The 16,582-nt window shown below is 38.7% G+C and overlaps 1 protein-coding gene across 7 annotated transcripts in view; it reads right to left on the bottom strand.

Moving 5' to 3' along the window:
• ALDH1A2 (aldehyde dehydrogenase 1 family member A2) overlaps positions 1–16,582 on the bottom strand; it is a 332,881-nt gene that overhangs the window by 37,417 nt on the left and 278,882 nt on the right. For all 7 annotated transcript variants that reach the window (XM_079912113.1, XM_079912112.1, XM_079912111.1 and 4 more), the window contains 3 exons: positions 4,372–4,433; positions 2,244–2,372; positions 2,004–2,117 (listed from right to left, as the gene is read on the bottom strand). In XM_079912113.1, the coding sequence (XP_079768239.1) occupies positions 2,004–2,117; positions 2,244–2,372; positions 4,372–4,433 (305 nt within the window). The remainder of the gene's footprint in view (positions 1–2,003; positions 2,118–2,243; positions 2,373–4,371; positions 4,434–16,582) is intronic.

The following is a 16,582-nucleotide window of genomic DNA, read 5'->3' as shown; positions in this document are numbered from 1 at the left end:
AACAAAAAGTTAAATCCCCAGAAATTAATTTATCAAGAAAAGCCTAACACGTAAATGATGATATCAGTGATGAACATTATAGGACAAATAAATGAAGAGATTTATATTATGTTCCTAGATGAGAAGTCAATCTTCTAGAGAGAGCACTTACCCCTCAATTTAATATAGACAGGTAATATGACACCAATCAAAATTCCAATGAGAGTTTTGTAGAGGAAGGTAAGATACTTGGAAAACTAATTTGATATTTTATCTGAAAGAATGGGAAAGAATAGCCAAAAGGTTCTGAAAAATCAAATAAGAGGGCATCTTGCCTACCATATTACAACACATCTTTTAAAACCTAATAATTAAAGCAACCTGGTACTAGTGAAAATACTGAGGACTGATGTTACAGAGATGGCAACATAGGTTGTTCCAGACTTTGCTTCCCTTCACGAGAAGCATAACTAACAACTATTAAAAAAAACAAGACATCACTGAGAGAATCCTAGAACACAAGGTTAAGCCTGAAGCACTCCCCTGCACCATAGAGACCCAGACAGACTCCATTAGAAGGGTTATGAAAAGCGGCCTACACTGTGACCGCATTGCCCCTCCCCCAGGCCATTGCAGCACCATGTGAAGAGATCTCTCTGGACCCTCTGGTTCCTCCAGTGGGAAAAGAGAAGCCAGAATTGTGAGTTAATTTGTGGGAGCCACTACTCTGATCTCGTACCACAGGGATCGCAGGAGACTCTGCAGAGCTCAAGCACTGGGAACGTGACTGTGACAGTGAAGCGGGTAGGGGCTTGCAGCACACAAATCTTGGCAGGCTGAATTCCTACCTGCGGTGACCAAGCAGTAATCCCAACCAGTGGCTTTGCTCATCTGCAGAACCAAACTGGGGGCACACTCTGATCAGGGAACACAAAGGGTGGCAGATCTGCCTGATTCAGCTACTCAAATAAGGACTTTTGCTAGCCCTAGAGCCCAGTTTGCCCCGCCCAGACAAGGAGCTGAATCACGGCACCACCCACTGTAGAGTGTCTTCCGGCCCCATGTGACCAGAAGGGCTGATAACTCGTGAAAGCTGTGTGGCTCGGTAGTGCTTGAGCCAAGAGGCAGGCAAGCAGAGCTGACTGCCCCCAGAGCAAAGCCAGCACAGGACATGAAGTGCTGGCCTGTAGCCTTGTTCAGCTTATACATTACCTATGGCTACTTCGTGCTCCAGGGGCAGAGTTAAATAGTTGCAGCAGAGACCATATTGCCGGCAAAGTCTACAATATTTGCCAACTGGCCTTTTACAGAAAAACTTTGCTGACCTCTACTCTATATCACCCCTTATGGCTCATGGCCATAGTAAGCTGCAAACTGCATCTACAGGATTTGCTGATATAATAGGACCAGAGATTAATTTAGATCTCCAGTTCTTTATTTTTTTTTTAAGATTTTTTTGATGTGGACCATTTTTAAAGTCTTTATTGAATTTGTTACAATTCTGCTTCTATTTTATGTCCGCGAGGCATGTGGGATCTCAGCTCCCCAACCAGGGATCAAACCCGCACCCCCCTGCATTGGAAGGTGAACTCTTAACCACTGGACCGCCAGGGAAGTCCCTAGATCTCCAGTTCTTATCTTATGATCTTGATTTAAGAAAGTGTTCAGAATCCCAGCTTCTGGGACACTTTTGTGGGACAGTTTGTTAGTTTGTTTTTGCCTCTGATATGTGTTCCTTTTATTTCAAAACATAATAGGGTTTTGTTTGTTTTTCTGGGACTGGTCTCAGTCCCACAAATGGCATACCAAAAGACCTCAGAGATCTGTGGCATCAAATAGTCAATGTACACCTTTACTTTGACATTCATCAGTCTTCTAGCTATGATACCAACGCTGCTCCTTGAGACCTTGGGCATTCACTGCTCTTTAGGTGTTCAGCCTATGGGTGACATTTTCAATTTTCTCTTAAACCCTCTACTCATTTGCAGAACTGTTCTTCAAGCTATGGTTTCTCAGGCACCTACCTCAGTAGACCCTGTGAACGCAATCTTGTCTATGCCAACGTGAGAAGCTATTGCTGCCCCGGCCGTTGGCCCGTATCCTGGCAAAATATTGATGACTCCCGGTGGAAAGCCAGCCTAACAAAACAGAATTGGAGGAAACGTGGCTTGTGAAAGCTGATGAAGCACGTTAAATCAGATATGCTCCAGTAGGCCCCCACTGTAAGGAGAGTGGGAGCCGCTCCTGAAGTCAGTTTCTCTTACCTCCTTGATGAGGGCTCCCATGTAGAGCGCGCTGAGTGGTGTTTGTTCTGCTGGTTTAATAACTACTGTATTGCCACAGCACAGAGCTGGAGCAATTTTCCAGGCAAACATCAGCAGGGGGAAGTTCCACTGAAAGGCAAAAACTCCAGGTTGACAGATGAACAATATTCCTCCATTACTTTGTTTTCAAGCTGTGACTTCTCAGATGTCTCAGACCAGTCCTCAACATAAATCTTGTCCCACCAGAGTATAGATGTTTGGATTTTTTAATTACTTCATTAAGAACAGAATAGGATTAACCGTGAAAATCTCTCCTGTTCTCTCTGGTCAGCAAATTACTATTTCCAGCTACCCACAAAAAGAAATCTCATGGTAAAAAGGGAGTCTTTGTTTTTTCTTTGTTTTGTTTTGGTTTTTCATTGGTGTTACTTTATATGTTTTTAAAATTAGCCTTTGGTTCCAGTAAGTTCTTGTGTATGAAAACTTCTTCTTGCACTTGTGATTTTTACACCAGGATTTCAGGCTGGTATGAAAGCTCTTCAGTGTGGAAGAACTAGAAGTCAGTGTATATTTCCAGGCAGCACCTTTTTCTTTACCTACATGTATTGTCACAAAACAAATGATTACAAAAAATAAAGTGCATCTACTGATGAGTATGCAAAAGTTTTAGTTTGTCTCTTTGACACTGCAAAAAAAAGCTAATGGAGACTAAAATATATATGTGAGTATCTGAGTCTGCAGCCTAAAATGGTTTAAACTGATTTTAAAAGGATATTAAGCTTGTATTGTTATAAGTGCAGGCATGAGCCTCAGTACTATCAGGTGTCGTTGATAATTTCATTAAGAAAGAAAACAAAAATCCTGGTCCCCTGGCTTCAGCCCCTGACCACAATGTGTTTCTGCCTGAAGCATCTCAGCTGCCATCCTTGAAAGATTCTCACTGGCCCTGGCAAGCTTGCAAAAATATACAAGTGTCTTGCCTTCACCAAACACCCAATTTCTTTTCCCCTTAGTTGTTTATAAACTTGGGAGTACACAGTGATGTTTTAATTCCATCTACAGTATATAAATCTTGGAGTGCAGTAATTGAGCCGAGCTGGCTGACAAGCGGCTCTTGTCCTGTCAGTGAAAGCTGCAGCTCCAAGAGTCTGGGGAAGGGCAGGAAAAGCAGGTTTGAGTTCCTGCAATTAAGGTGACAGACCTCAACCCTGCTCTGAGCTGAGTAGGATTTCCCTGGGTGGTTTAGGAGCAGAAGAAGTTAAACCAAATCTCTCATCTTCCCTTTTCATTCTCTAATAAATCTCACAGTAACCTAGAGCTTATGGACCACTAAAATAATATATTAATACTTCTCAAAAATCTGTGGTTTCCAAAGCCAAAGATTATCTCGAATTGTTCTCCTATATTTTGAGAAGAGAAAACTTCTTGTCTATACTGTAAGAATTTAAATTGAGCCTTCCCTGAAACCCTTGCCAGAACGATTAGCTAGAATCTTCTGTTGGCAGATTCGATGATGTTTTGTATAGTGCCAAGGCTGTGTATGAGACAGAGAGAAAAAAAAATGTTTAATGTTCCAATCCAAACACTAAGCACTACATATATTTCCCTGTACAAGATACACAACAGCCCGGCATGGTTTCAATTATGACTGTGACGTTAATTGTACTGCTGTGTCTTCTGTAGAGTCTTCTATCTAGATTCTTATGAAAAGAAACAGTGGGAAAGAATGGGATTAAAAGATCATATAAAACAATATGCCTGGAAAAATGGTGAGTCACAGTTCTAAAAAATAAACAAGCAAATATAACAAAGTATTAATTTTCCATAAGCAGAATGGACATCCATAACCAAGGGCAGGTTATTAATACACTAGACTTTGCTTTGCTTATTTTAATCATGAGAATTCCATGACTTGAGAACTCAACTCCTGGTAACAAAGCTGAAACCCTATTAACCTGTTCAAATAAGCATTTGCAGGGAGGCTGTTAAAGATATGTCAACAACATGAACTCAGTTTTTTTTTCCCCCAGTAATGGAAAACACACATTGCTGAGGTCCATGTTTTATGTATCTTTAAGAGAACTGGTTCAAATGAAAATAAATATGAGGCGTGAGGAGATACACTCACTGGGATGATCTGTCCACACACTCCAACAGGTTCGTGTCTTGTAAAGGTAAAATAGTCTCCATCTGAAAGAAACGAGCACCGTCACTACCACAGAGTTCAGACTAGAAGAAAAACTGCAGAGGGAGAACTTGGGTGGCAGCAAAAAGCAGAAATAAAGTTGAGAAAACTTTTTTTTCCACGGTTCCTACTCAACTGTGTATGAAAGCTGGTAGAAGAGCTGTCACTTGGCAAAGGGTTTCTCCAGATATGGTCCCCAGACACCCAAACAGAGTACTGGTAAGAGGCCCTCAAAGGCAAAACAAAAGACAAGTTTATGACACTAGATGCAGTCCTGGGGGTGAAGGGTGGGGCAGGGACGGGGGCAGGCGGGCCAGGGAACTGGAAAATACTAAATATTATATTAAATATTAAAATGATATTTATATATAGAACAGTTGAGTTAAAAACTGAGGTACCTCAAAATTTTAAATAGTTTTCTGGAAGTACTAAAAAAAAAGAAACTAAGTAAAATGCTATTGGATAAATTTAAAATGCTAGGTAACTGGAAAAGGTGAGGTGTAAAAGTAGGATCTATTTCATAACTCAATCCTGGTGTCCAAATGCACTTCCAGGCACTGGGGGAACCCAGGCACGTCTAGGTCTATTTCAAGAAGGCAAAAGTTCACTTCAAAGAAGATTACATCAATAACCCAAAGCCTCCCCCCTCAAGCCAGCCATGGAAATGAGGACAATTTAATAACCTTGTTTTCCCTATAGGAGCAATGGGAAATTGGAATAAATACCCAGGAAATCCAAACCAAATTCTTCTTTAGGAAAATACCATTATGTTTATCTGAATTATTTTAAGTGGCTAATTGAGCCACTTAAACAAGCCAAAGAATGGCTTGTTTTTCTTAGCATAAAGCTTTTCATTTCTGATATTGGGTCTTTGTTTTTCCCTCAGTTGCCAACCCTTTGGCTGCTTCACTGATACTTGTTTTCTCTCTCAAAAGCCATTCACTAGGGAAAGTGAAGACCCTCAGTTAATACTCAGGAAGAGCATTACTATTAGGGATGGGAATGAAAGTGGGGACAGGAGGAGATGCTAATTCTTCCTAGAATTAACAGCTATCTGTTGCTGGTACATCTTTTCAAAGAACTTTTTCTTCCCACATACATTAGCATCCTTTTATCCCCTCTCTTTTTTAAAAAAAAAATACAAATGGGGTCATATTATTCACAGTCTTCTATACTTTGGTTTTTCCCACTTTTTTCATATAAATCTAATACATTTTTTTAAGCTGCTGAATGTTATTCCACTGGCTCAATAAATAATGGTACCACTGTAAACTGTCCTGAAGGACGACAGAGGTTGCTTTCAGTTCAAGCTATTATAAATAATGCTGTAACACTATCATTTTATATCTCTCTGTGTATCTGTGAAATTTCATGGTCAGAGTGTACATGCATTTCACATTTTGATCAATATTGCCAAATCACTCTTCAGAAAAATTACATAATTCATAATTCCAAAACAACATGTTTTTTTCCCTACCCTTTAACACTGGGGTTTTTCAAACATTTTAATTTTGGTCAACCTGATAGGTAAGAAAATGACAACCTGTTTTGATGATACATGGATTGAATATTTTTTCATGTTTAATGGTCATTTAAAATTTTTTCTTCAGGTTTATATCCTTTCTCATTTTTCTACTAGGTTATTCTTTTTTAATCATTTACAGAACTCTGTGTGTATTAAGAAAATTAGGCCTTTGTCATGTGTATATGCGAAGTTTTACCCTAGTCTGCTACTTGTCTCCTAATTTTGTTTCATGTATATTACTTTAAATGGAAGAATTTAGGAAGTAGGTAAGCTCAGCAACTGTAGGAAGGAAATTATTTTAGAATGTATCTCCACTACAACAAAAAAAATAGCCAAAATGTGGAAACTGTCCACAGGATGACAATAAGAAGTCTGAGTAATATTTTAAAAATCAAGTTTAACTATCTCAGCTTTGTAGGCAGACAATTCAAGAACTTTCATAGATATCTTTGTTTACAACAGTGCAAGTTACCACCCTTCTTCAATTTATAAATCTCTGAAAAAGTTTTTTCCTATTAATACGTTTTAATGTTTCACATTTTTTCCCCAGAAGACATAAATGCAATATTAGGCTCCTCTTCCTGGGAAGGTTTTTCACGGGGAGCAAAAACACTGATCAACAGGCTAGAGAGTTTCATTTGCAAGGAAATCCTTCTCAAGTAAACTCCATAATCTGGCTAAGGTGATGGATTCGGGTATTAATCAAAGACCATAGAAAGAGAGTGTAATGTCAAGATGGAGTACAAATGACCTGAGGAAAAAAATGGGAATATGAACTGAAGAACCACACAGGTGTTTATTTTAGCAGCACTAGAATGGTTCAGAGAGAATTCACAGGGCACTTGCACAAGCACAGCATTGTAATTCATGAAGCGTTTCCCCCCTCTACATTCTAAATGCTGAAGAATTTAGTTGTATTACTTTTATTATTTTGAAAGTTACTGAAGGAATGAAAGAGAAGAAAAAATATAGGAAAATCTTAAAAAGCTGACCTCATAAGGAATTGAACTCGACTCCATAACTGATCCCAAGAGAAACTTGAGTTATGGGGAATGAAAACTTTCTTGGATAAACTGTTCACAGATTTGACAATGGCTGGCACAGTGAAAGAAATCGAAGAATCTTCCATCTAAGTTCCTCTAAGCAGTAGATAAATAAAGGGTATTTTGGTGCTTGAGCTCTTCCCAAAACACCGCTGAGTGAAAGAGATAAAGAAAGGGTCCCAGACCTTGTACTCAGTCCGTATTCTCATCTGGTTAGTGGAAGAGGATTCTGAACACCCTTAGTCTGAACAGAGTGCCCAGAACACACGAGAACTATACCTCCTACGTGCACCCTTGGCCAGGGCTGGAGGCACCTCAGAGGTCCCACACAGCTACTATGACCCTGCTCTGGATCTCACCAAGCTTCTAGGCTAAGGTTACCCAAAGGCCAATCACTCAAGAGCCACCTTCTTAATTTTTGCCATGTTCAAGTATCACTTACCCTATTACTTATAATTTCTTAAATTAACTCGTCTTTTAAAAGCTATTTGTCAGCTATTTGTTAGCCTCACCTTAGGGAAAATCTATGAAATAACAGATTTCATGAGCTAGCAATATTTTCTTCTAATATTCTTCAAACCTAATGATTAAAATAAAACATGCTTACTGCATTACTGTAAAGAATCATCTTTAATTTTTATTTTTTATTGAAGTATAGTTGATTTATGTTTCAGGTACACAGCAAAGTGATTCAGTTATAAATATATACATATTCTTTTCGAGATTCTTTCCCATTATAGGTTATTACAAGATATTGAATATAGTTCCCTGTGCTATACAGTAGATCCTTGTTGTTTGCCTATTTTATATATAGTAGTCTGTATCTGTTAATCCCAAATTCCAAGTTTATCCCTCCCCCACCTTTCCCCTTTGGTATGTTTTCTATGTCTGTGAGTCTATTTCTGTTTTGTAAATAAGTTCATTTGTATCATTTTTTTAAGATTCTACATATAAGTGATATCATATGATATTTGCCTTTCTCTGTCTGATTTACTTCACTTAGTATGATAATCTCTAGGCCCATCCACATTGGTGCAAATGGCATTCTTTCTTTCTTTATATGGCTGAGTAATATTCCATTGTGTATATACACACACACGTGTGTGTATATGTGTGTGTGTGTGTATGTATGTGTATATATATATATATCTATCTATCTCACATCTTCTTTATCCATTCATCTGTCGATGGACATTTAGATTGCTTCCATGTCTTGGCTATTGTGAATAGTGCTGCTATCAACACTGGGTGCATGATTCTTTCTGAGTTAGAGTTTCCTCCGGACCTATGCCCAGGAGTAGGATTGCTGGATCATATGATAGCTCTATTTTTAGTTTTTTGAGGAACCTCCATACTGTTCTCCATAGTGGCTGCATCAATTTACATTCCCACCAACAGTGTAGGAGGATTCCCTTTTCTCCACACCCTCTCCAGCATTTATTGTTTGTAGACTTTTTGATGATGGCCATTCTGACCTGTGGTTCCGATTTGCATTTCTATAGAATCACCTTGCAGGCTACTGGTGCCACATGTTATGCCATATTGTGCTTCTCGAATTTAAATGTGTACACAAAGCACCTAGAGTTCTTGTTAAAATGCAGATTATGAATCTGTAAATCTAGGGTGGGACCTAAGGGTTGGCATTTCTATAAGCTCCCAGATTATGCCAATGCTTCTGATCCACAGACCACACTCCAAGTAGTGAGGTTCAGAGGAACCAAGCAGGTAAAGGGTAGTCCATGTGTATTGTCATGACCTACAGCTGCTGACTTCATTTCTATTTACTTTTTGCCTCTCTGATAACTAATTTGCCCGAAAGGAGTTTGAAGTGTAGGAGAATCTAAACAATGTTTTTAACACTTTTAAAATAGGAAGATAAGAACAAAAACATATATACTTCTACAGAACCTTACAAAATATTTTTACATTCTTGCCTCATTTCATGGTCAAAACAACACTATGGAAAATTAGGGCAAGTACTATTATTAGAAATTTACAATTAGAGAAAATATGGCACAGAGAGGTTAAGTCTAAAGTGATATCACTGGTTAAGTTGTGGCTCCTGCACTTGCATCTGCATCATCAGACTTCAAATTCACTTCCCTCAGAAACATATTAAAGGCTCTTTTGTGAAAAAGATATTGGATTTAGGTGGCTATCACAAACCATGGAATCAGAGTGTAACGTCAAGGAGTGCAAATGGGGGGGAAAAGACAACCCTTTTACGAAGGGTGAAGATGATTCTTTGAGGATGTGGTGTGTGGACAGAGAACTCACATAGACTCTTGTATCTAAAGTTATAAAGGGAACGCTACAGAGCAACAGCCCTCTCCTCAGGTGGGGGAGCCGAAGGCTGAGCACCTCTCTGCATCTGGGGTGAGTCGACTCCAAGAGGGTGTGGAGTGTTACTTCTCCCTCTCTTCTACACTTAAGATGATGTATAATGAGTACTGCTCTCTGCCTAGAAGAAAAATTGCAGCCCATTTTTTCCCATCTTTTACATTAATAACGCTCTCTAAATATGGCAAGATGATTAAAAAGATTGTTCCCTTCATTTCTCTACTTTTGTGCTATAAATCAGCCTGACATAGAAAAAATCTCCATCCAAACTCTGATACTCCATTTGAGGTTATGATGATCTTAGGTCTTCTTACGAAATATGAGGCATTACAGAGAGAGTTCAGACTCAGCAAGAAAGGACTGCATGTGATGAAAATACTAAATAAATGTTCTGAATATCACATTCTGAGACAACAAGTTAGCATATATAACTATGGTAGAGAAAACTAAAGAAGTGATGACACACCGAAACAGAGATACTAATTCACGTTTAGAACGTTTTATCTCTCAGCCTCTTTTCCATTTCACTCAAGTAAAATATACTGTTCTTAAAAGGAGTTTATTTTAAGACACACCCAGAGACAGCTTCTCTTATGTGTTTTCATACCTGAATGTTGTACCCTTTATGAAGAATATAAAAATCTTACAATTAAAAACTCTATTTTACCATGAATTTGGTTGCACTATGGATCAAATTTTACTGAGTATGTATAGATTGAGCCATTTCTAGAATTAAACTAAGAAGAGTCTTTGTCTCTAGAGATGAGTAATAGGAAAACCTCTTCCACATTTGTGAATGTCAAGGCACTATTCTATGTTCTTTGATGGGGGCTCATTAAATTACACAAGCAATATAGCAATTACTTAGTTATTTAGAACAATTTAAATATTTGGATTATTTCTTCAGCGTAAACATTACTTCTTAAAGCAGATTTTATAGTTGTTTGAAAAAAAATTTGACAGAATTATTATTCTCATAAGAATATCTGGCATTGACATAATCTACATATAAACTAGACAGAGTATGATAAGGTAATACCTATGGTCAATGAAATCAGAAGAATCTGAAATGTGCCGGAAATTGAGAAGAAATTTATCAAATATGGACCCCAAGAAATGGCTCCCAGGAATGCATGGATTCTTCAATATACGCAAATCAATCAATGTGATACACCATATTAACAAATTGAAGGATACCATATGATCATCTCAATAGATGCAGAAAAAGCTTTCAACAAAACTCAACACCCATTCATGATAAAAGCCCTCCAGAAAGTAGGCATAGAGGGAACTTACCTCAACATAATAACGGCCATATATGACAAACCCACAGCCAGCATCAGTCGCAGTGGTCAAACACTGAAACCATTTCCACTAAGATCAGGAACAAGACAAGGTTGCCCACTCTCACCACTCTTATTCAACATAGTTTTGCAAGTTTTAGCCACAGCAATCAGAGAAGAAAAGGAAATAAAAGGAATCCAAATCAGAAAAGAAGAAGTAAAGCTGTCACTGTTTGCGGATGACATGATACTATACATAGAGAATCCTAAAGATGCTATCAGAAAACTACTAGAGCTAATAAATGAATTGGGTAAAGTAGCAGGATACAAAATTAATGCACAGAAATCTCTGGCATTCCTATACACAATGTTACTGTGCATTCCAGCTAGGCCAAGGAAAGGAGGTGGTTGTAATGGAGAAAAAAATTAAAGACAGGGACTTTTTTTTTTTCTATTTTAAAAAGTTTTCCCTTTTTGGAGCTATTTACTTAGTCCTCTTCCCATTTTACTTCCTCATATCATTTACTCAGCAATGCAGAAGTATTTTCATAGAACTGATGAAATTTTGCCAAAGTTCTCATCAAAGTTTAGGGTTCACTTACACTGAATTGCCATTTGATTTCTGATGCAAGCTCTCAGGACTTTGTTTGGGCCATCTAAATGTGAAATCTTTCATTTTTTAAATGAATGGCTCCAAGAAAAAGGTAAACATTAACTATTAAATGCTACCAAATAGTTCTTCCATTAAGGATAATGTATTGTGATCTATATAGTAAAACTCTGGCCAGCTAAAGTGAACACACTTAGGGCCATTTGTGGGCCTAATGATGGAAAATCTGAAAGAGAAATTAAGGAAACACTCCTATTTACCATTGCAACAAAAAGAATAAAATACCTAGGAATAAACCTACCTAAGGAGACAAAAGACCTGTATGCAGAAAACTATAAGACACTGATGAAAGAAATTAAAGATGATACAAATAGATGGAGAGTTATACCATGTTCTTGGATTGGAAGAATCAACACTGTGAAAATGACTATATTACCCAAAGCAATCTACAGATTCAATGCAATCCCTGTCAAACTACCAATGGCATTTTTCACAGAACTAGAACTAAAAATTTCACAATTTGTATGGAAACACAGAAGACCCCAAATAGCCAAAGCAATCTTGAGAAAGAAAAACGGAGTTGGAGGAATCAGGCTCCCAGACTTCAGATTATACTACAAATCTACAGTAATCAAGAGAGTACGGTACTGGCACAAAAACAGAAATCTAGATCAATCGAACAGGATAGAAAGTGCAGAGATAAGTCCACATACTTATAGTCACCTTATCTTTGATTAAGGAGGCAATATTATACAATGGAGAAAAGACAGCCTTTTCAATAAGTGGTGCTGGGAAAACTGGACAGCTACATGTAAAAGAATGAAGTTAGAACACTCCCTAACACCATACACAAAAATAAGCTCAAAATGGATTAAAGATCTAAATGTAAGGCCAGACAGTATAAAACTCTTAGAGGAAAATATAGGCAGAACACTCTATGACATTAATCAGCAAGATCCTTTTTGACCGACCTCCTAGAGAAATGGAAATAAAAACAAAAATAAACAAATGGGACCTAATGAAACTTAAAAGCGTTTGCACAGGAAAGGAAACCATAATCAAGACGAAAAGACAGGCCTCAGAATGGCAGAAAATATTTGCAAACGAAGCAACTGACAAAGGATTAACCTCCAAAATATACAAGTGGCTCATGCTGCTCAGTATCAAAAAAACAAACAACCAAATCCAAAAATGGGCGGAAGACCTAAACAGACATTCCTCCAAAGAAGATATACAGATTGCCAACAAACACATGAAAGGATGCTCAACATCACTAATCATTAGAGAAACTCAAATCAAAACTACAATGAGGTATCACTTCACACCGGTCAGAATGGCCATCATCAAAAAGTCTACACAAAAAAAACAAAAAAACCCCCATAAAAAACCAATAGGGGCTTCACTGATGGCGCGGTGGTTGAGAGTCCGCCTGCAGATGCAGGGGACACGGGTTCGTGCCCCGGTCCGGGAGGATCCCACATGCTGTGGAGCGGCTGGGCCTGTGAGCCATGGCCGCTGAGCCTGCGTGTCGGAGCCTGTGCTCCACAACAGGAGAGGCCACAACAGTGAGAGGCCCACATACCGCAAAAAACAAACAAACAAACAAAAAAAGTCTACAAACAATAAATGCTGGAGAAGGTGTGGAGAAAAGGGAACACTCTTGCACTGTTGGTGGGAATGTAAATTGATATAGTCACTATGGAGAACAGTATGGAGGTTCCTTAAAAAAACTAAAAATAGAACTACCATATGACCCAGCCATCCCACTACTGGGCATATACCCTGAGAAAATCATAATTCAAAAAGAGTCAAATACCACAATGTTCATTGCAGCTCTATTTACAATAGCCAGGACATGGAAGCAACCTAAGTGTCCATCGACAGATGAATGGATAAAGAAGATGTGGCACATATATACAATGGAATATTACTCAGCTATAAAAAGAAACGAAACTGAGTTATTTGTAGTGAGGTGGATGGATAGAGTCTGTCATACAGAGTGAAGTAACCGTATGCTAACACATCTATATGGAATCTAAAAAAAAAAAAGGTTCTGAAGAACCTGGGGGCAGGACAGGAATAAAGACGCAGATGTAGAGAATGGACTTGAGGACACAGGGAGGGGGAAAAGTAAGCTGGGATGAAGTGAGGGTGTGGCATGGACATATATACACTACCAAATGCAAAATAGATAGCTAGTGGGAAGCACCCGCATGGCACAGGGAGATCAGCCCGGTGCTTTGTGTCCACCTAGAGGGGTGGGATAGGGAGGGTAGGAGGGAGACGCAAGAGGGAGGGGACATGGGGATATATGTATATGTACAGCTGATTCACTTTGTTATACAGCAGAAAGTAACACACTATTGTAAAGCAATTATACTCCAATAAAGATGTTAAAAAAAAAACAAAGAAATGGCTCCCAACTACAATACGAAGAGTATTTCAAGAATTGCTACAAATCTTATATATCGGGTAACACTAAAAATGAGTTTACTTAACAGCATCAAAATCTGTTACAGAATTCAATGAACGGATGGCCATCTTCTAATCTCTAATTTGTATACAGAATTACCTTTCAAGGAGCTAGCAACCCTTTTGGTGACCCCAGTATTAAACAATTAGACCAACTACATTGAACTAGTTCATTTTGTCCTCTAGCAGATTCCTATGTATTCTGAGACTGAACAGACCTCACTGAACATTTTACAGCTATAAGGATAAACTCTATAAATGCTTATACAGACACTGGAGACGACATTAGCATACAGTGGTGCTAACACTATTTCTCCCAAGAGGCTGCTGGTAGCATCTCAGAAGTTAAACTACATGCTCCTGAGTCAGTTATGAAGATATCTTAGCTCTACTACTACTCCATTACATCATCTTGGAAAGTTACTTTACTTCTCCGGACCTCAGTTTCTCCGTCTGAAAAATGAGGAGACTGGCCTTCGTGATCCCTGAGTTCTTCTTCAGCCTTAACCTCTCAAAGAGGTTACATGTGAAGCAGACTTTGCGATCTCCTGTCACCACCAATTCAGGTAACTACCTACCCTGGGTTCTTAGGTGGGCACAGCAAATAGCTCCTCATTCTCATTCTGAGTGAACAGTAAGATCTCACCATATGGGTTATCTGCTGACAACGCTAAATTAGATCGAGCTGTTAAAGGCAAAACCTTAGGATGTGAGTCAATTTCCGCACATTTTTAGCCTATTTAGTTCAACAGGTAAAACTGAAAGGAGGTGAAGTAGATAAATAATTACAGATGGCCTGAGTAGCTTTTTAAACTTTTCTATATGCTAATGTATCATAAGGTCATTTTTATGTCAGAATTCAGCTTAAAGCTGGACCACATTTTCTCTGCTTACGTATCACAAAATAAATAAAATCAATACTGTTAAAGAAAAAAATCTAAGTAATGTAAATCCATTATCCTCTATTTTTCCTTCAGTGAACTAAAAACAATCTTTGTTCCTTCCCCCATCACAAGGAGTTTGTGGCCATGAGAGGTTAAAAATAATCAAAATGGGGATAAAACTACTTCCCCTGGAGGGCTTCTATGAGATTAGAGATATTGTAATGGGCACAAAGAAGGTGTACAATAAATCATAATAATAATTATTTATCATCATAATTAGCAGATGTTATTACAGAAGGGTCAAAGCACAGGATTTATGGTCAGAAAGAATGGCTCCATCGAGTACCATGGCAGGGAATAATAGACAATGTTGTAAAGGGAAGAACGTCAAGACCCTTGTGAATCAAACTAATACTGCATGATTCTGTGATAACATCCAACTGTGGGCCTTGAGGGGGATGTGACAGAAAGGGATGGGAGGATCTTTCAATTCAGAGGGAGAAACAGCTGTCCAGTGGATGGCTCAAAAGTGGTCAGGCCATAACCCTTTTCTCCTCCTCCCAAATATTCTAGAGGGAGGCTACCCTTCAGGGGAAGGGGAAAAAGTACATACTTGCTCTCTCCAACTGATTATCCATTATGTAATCAAAATCTCTTTCTAAAACACAATTCTGATCAATGCATTCATTTACTTAAAATAATTCAGTGACTCACCATTACTGTGGCATAAAACTTGCAGCACGGTTTCCCCAGGCCCAGAGCCCCTCTGTCTTGTAAATCTGGCTATACTTTCAGATCCACTAGCACACTGTACTCTCCTCTCTCCATACCTCGCACAGGTTATTATCACTGCTGGTGATGGCCCTATCTCCATCTTCACTTACCTGCCCTTGTACAGGCATCAGCTTGTACATCCCACTTCCTTCTCCAGGTAGCCTTAATATTGGGTGAGATGCCTTTTCTATGGAGTACCATTGTACTTTGCACTTCCATATGTGAATAAGCCACTCTGTATTGCACTTGGCTGTCTACCTGTTTGTTTTCTTTACTATACTATGGACATCTTACTTGTCCACCTTTGCAACTGCAGTGCTTAACACAGGTGCTCAAAAAAAAAAAATCTGTTGAATGAATGAATGTATGAAGGAATGAGGGGATGCCTGAGAGACCGAGGTTGAAGCCTGGTAGAGCAGGTGAAGGAAGAGCTCTTCCCATTACAAGGCAGAACGCCCAGGCTTCCTAAATGGGAAGGGGTCCAAGAGACAATAGCATAATTCTTCCCACTCTTTCTGGTTCTTATCCTTTAGTGTCAGGGATACTAAGCTGGATGAACTATGGAGTACGATTCAATGTAACAAAGCAGCCTTATATTAAAAAAAACCTTTCAGGTTTATTTTTATGGGTGACCAGGCAGACCTGTGCTTTCCGTCCTTGTATTTCTCCTAGGAGCAATGGTTCAGTATTTACTAACCCAGTGTCCACACCAACTTTATAGAACATAACTACCATGAATAATGAGAATCAGCTGGATGTTAATCTAAAAATCGGAAGAGGGTGACTGGCCTCTTCCTTTTCCCGCCCTGCTGTACAGGTCTCCACAAGAGGGTCTACAACGGCTTAGGCAGAAAGAGACTTGGGTTTAAATCTCAGGCCTGCCACTTACTCACATGTGACCTTGTTCAAGACACTAAACCCTCGCCGTCTCATTTTCTCACCTGCAAAATGGGTACAATACCTTTTAAAATCTGACCCGTTTCACAGGATCATACACAGAATCACATAGATCCTGTATGTGAAGGAAACTTTTACATGCTCAAGTGCTTTGCAAACATAAAGTACATTATCCCTTTATATTATAATTTCAAACAAAATTAGGGTGTTTCACAGGGAAATGTATGTAACACAATAAAGACCTCATGGTTAAAGGCTAACAGCTTTCCTATATTCCAGATTTCATTGAAAAAAGCCAAGAACACAGAGACAAAAATCAAGCTGAT

Source organism: Stenella coeruleoalba (genome assembly GCF_951394435.1).
Source record: "Stenella coeruleoalba genome assembly, chromosome: 2".
NCBI classification, from domain to species: Eukaryota; Metazoa; Chordata; class Mammalia; order Artiodactyla; family Delphinidae; genus Stenella; species Stenella coeruleoalba.
Note: the sequence above shows the minus strand (reverse complement) of the source record. Positions and strands in the feature narration are given on the sequence as shown.